The sequence below is a fragment of the Populus euphratica genome, unplaced genomic scaffold (genome assembly GCF_000495115.2).
Source record: "Populus euphratica unplaced genomic scaffold, PopEup_1.0 scaffold288.1, whole genome shotgun sequence".
Classification (NCBI taxonomy): Eukaryota; Viridiplantae; Streptophyta; class Magnoliopsida; order Malpighiales; family Salicaceae; genus Populus; species Populus euphratica.
In genome coordinates this window covers 175422-179295 of record NW_011500136.1, presented here as the reverse complement: position 1 = coordinate 179295, position 3874 = coordinate 175422, and the positions used below count along the sequence as shown (strand labels likewise).

The following is a 3874-nucleotide window of genomic DNA, read 5'->3' as shown; positions in this document are numbered from 1 at the left end:
AGAAAGAGGTTGAATAAAGTGGCCGAACAAGATAATTCAATCCAGATTTACTTTCCTTCTCGTTTGTACAGTGAAATTTTGCACGGAAAAGACATGGAATTTGGAGATGCGACGGGACTAATAACCTAAGACAATAAATGATAAAAGTTAAAGGACTAATTTATAACAATGTTCAAAACTGAGGGATTAAGAGAATTTACTCCATAATAACCAAACTGAAGGACCTCTTCAGACATCAGATTGTCATAACGAACAATGATAAGCCTCTCTCTACCTTCATCTCCCGCCAAAATCCCTCTACCTTCTCCAAAACCCACCAACCACCCTTCCCGCCAAAAACCTCCATCGTCAACAACCTTCAAACCCCAAGACAGCAGCTCGTACTCCCTCAAGGACCGTCTGTTTCACCACCTCAATGCGGGTCATCTCCAGAAAGCAATCTCGACCCTTGATCAAATGTCCCAACAAGGGGCCCACCCAGACCTCATCACTTACTCTCTCCTCCTCAAATCCTGCATCAGGTCACATAATTACCAACTGGGTCACCTCGTCCATCATCGTTTGACTCAGTCGGGACTCGAGCTTGACTCGGTCATTTTGAACTCTTTAATCAGTCTCTACTCAAAATGTGGTGATTGGCAACAAGCACATGAAATCTTTGAAAGTATGGGAAACAAGAGAGATTTGGTTTCATGGAGCGCATTGATTTCTTGTTATGCTAATAATGAGAAAGAATGTGAGGCTATTAGTGCTTTTTTTGACATGCTTGAATGTGGGTTTTATCCTAATGAGTATTGTTTTACTGGGGTTTTTCGGGCATGTTCGAACAAAGAGAACATTTCGCTTGGGGAAATCATTTTTGGGTTTTTGTTAAAAACAGGGTATTTTGATTCTGATGTATGTGTGGGTTGTGCTTTGATTGATATGTTTGTGAAGGGGAATGGTGATTTGGAATCTGCTTATAAGGTGTTTGATAGAATGCCTGAGAGAAATGTGGTTACTTGGACTTTGATGATAACTAGGTTTCAACAATTGGGATTTTCAAGAGATGCTGTTGGTTTGTTTTTAGATATGGTTCGAAGTGGATATGTCCCAGATAGGTTTACGTTAAGTGGGGTTGTTTCGGCTTGTGCTGAAATGGGTTTGTTGTCGCTAGGGAGGCAATTCCATTGTTTGGTTATGAAGTCAGGGTTGGATTTGGATGTTTGTGTTGGGTGTAGTTTGGTGGACATGTATGCAAAGTGTGTGGCGGATGGGTCTGTTGATGATGCTAGGAAAGTGTTTGATAGGATGCCAGTTCATAATGTTATGTCTTGGACTGCAATTATCACGGGATATGTGCAGAGTGGAGGGTGTGATAGGGAAGCAATTGAACTCTTCTTGGAAATGGTTCAGGGACAAGTTAAACCGAACCATTTCACATTTTCTAGCGTTCTCAAGGCATGTGCAAATCTTTCTGATATTTGGCTTGGTGAACAGGTTTATGCACTTGTGGTTAAATTGAGGCTTGCGTCAATTAATTGTGTTGGGAATTCTCTTATTAGCATGTATTCTCGGTGTGGTAACATGGAAAATGCTAGGAAAGCCTTTGATGTTCTGTTTGAGAAGAATTTGGTTTCTTATAATACGATCGTTAATGCATATGCCAAGAGTTTGAATTCTGAAGAAGCATTTGAACTGTTTAATGAAATTGAGGGTCCAGGGACTGGGGTTAATGCTTTCACGTTTGCTAGTATCTTAAGTGGAGCTTCTAGCATTGGAGCAATTGGTAAGGGCGAGCAAATCCATGCTCGGATACTGAAATCAGGTTTTAAGTCAAACCTTCACATCTGTAATGCTCTGATCTCCATGTACTCTAGGTGTGGAAATATAGAAGCTGCTTTTCAAGTTTTTAATGAGATGGGAGATGGCAATGTTATATCCTGGACATCAATGATCACAGGGTTTGCAAAACATGGATTTGCAACAAGAGCTCTGGAAACCTTCCATAAAATGCTAGAAGCAGGTGTGAGCCCAAATGAGGTCACCTATATTGCTGTTTTATCAGCTTGTAGCCATGTGGGTTTGATTTCTGAGGGATTGAAACACTTCAAGTCAATGAAGGTAGAACATGGGATTGTTCCGAGAATGGAACATTACGCATGTGTGGTGGATTTATTGGGTCGATCAGGACATCTTGAAGAAGCAATGGAGCTTGTTAACTCGATGCCCTTCAAGGCCGATGCCTTGGTCCTCCGAACATTTCTTGGAGCATGCCGAGTTCATGGCAACATGGATCTCGGGAAACATGCTGCAGAGATGATTCTTGAGCAGGATCCAAATGATCCGGCAGCATATATCCTGCTTTCAAACTTGCATGCTTCAGCTGGTCAGTGGGAAGAGGTGGCTAAAATCAGAAAGAAAATGAAGGAGAGAAATTTGACTAAAGAAGCTGGTTGTAGCTGGATAGAAGTAGAAAACAAGGTGCACAAGTTCTATGTTGGGGATACTTCACACCCACAAGCACAAGAGATTTATGATGAACTAGATCAATTGGCTTTAAAAATAAAGGAATTAGGCTATATTCCCAGCACAGATTTTGTTCTTCATGATGTGGAAGAAGAACAGAAGGAGCAATACTTGTTCCAGCACAGTGAGAAAATTGCTGTTGCATATGGTTTTATAAGCACACCCACATCTAGACCTATAAGGGTGTTCAAAAATCTTCGCGTCTGCGGAGATTGTCACACAGCATTCAAATACTTCTCTATTGTCAGAAGGAAAGAAATAGTGTTAAGGGATGCCAATAGATTTCATCATTTCAAGGATGGAACCTGCTCCTGCAATGATTACTGGTAAATGTATTCACATTGTTTGACAGAAAGTTATTGAGAACTCAATGTAGTATACGTTTGTTCATTCAAGAAAGCTACAAGAAGATTCCATTTGCCATTTGTTGACTGGCCTGGAATTTGTAAACTTACTAGTTATGTTCTTGATAAAAATTCTTCAACTGCTAATCTTCATGGATGGATAAGCAGAGCTTATGAAGAAATAAAAAACATGACCGTTTTAATAGTAACAAAGTTAGAAGAAGGTTTAATAACAGTATACATCCCTCAATATTCTCATTGATAATTTTGTATTTTTCATTGTATCTTCAGTCTAAATATATTTGGACTGCAGTAGTGAAGCCATAGATATTAGTGGGAACTTGATGTATTTTTATTTGAATCTATTTAATACATTTTATCAAGGAGCAAAGGGAAAGGTTAGAAAAATCAAGGGGGATAATCGATACATTTTATCTCGACCTATGTGAAAAAGATAAATAAAACTAAAACTAAAGAGATGGGCTCAAAATAAAGAACTATAGACATCCATTTCTGCGTGTATTTTCATGTCATTGAATAAATAATCGAATCAAAATATAATTTAATTGATTATTTTTATAACATTTTCATGATCCTAAAATCACTTCTTTTTAATAGCCCTTTTATACAATAAACTATATTAGAAAAAAAAATACATAAGTTCTACTTGACCATTACCTTTGACGTTTCTGAAGGGTATCTTAGAAAATTTATCCTTCGAAAATTGCCTCCAATTAGAAGCTAACACTATCAAAAATATCTCAAACTTATTTAAAAAATAAATTCTCGGGAAAATGTAATAAAAAAATTTGAATTACAGAATCAATCCAATTATACATACATACATAAATGTGTTTGTTTTTTGTTTTTTGACTACTTATTTATAATTTTTCTAATATCATTCATATAAATAAATTTAATGGATTAAAAATATCTGAAATGTATAGTTTAAAAGAAATTAAAAAAAAAATAGCACTGCTTAAAGAGATTTTGAAAAATAACTCCATTTAATAAAAGAGATT

General features: G+C 37.0%; 1 protein-coding gene across 1 annotated transcript; it reads left to right on the top strand.

Moving 5' to 3' along the window:
* The first annotated feature begins 239 nt into the window (after nucleotides 1-239).
* EMB2261 (Tetratricopeptide repeat (TPR)-like superfamily protein) lies at nucleotides 240-3239 on the top strand. The gene has a single exon (XM_011005570.1). It carries the CDS (start codon nucleotides 256-258, stop codon nucleotides 2836-2838), a length of 2583 nt encoding a protein of 860 aa, XP_011003872.1. The 5' UTR covers nucleotides 240-255; the 3' UTR covers nucleotides 2839-3239.
* Nucleotides 3240-3874: the final 635 nt, after the last annotated feature.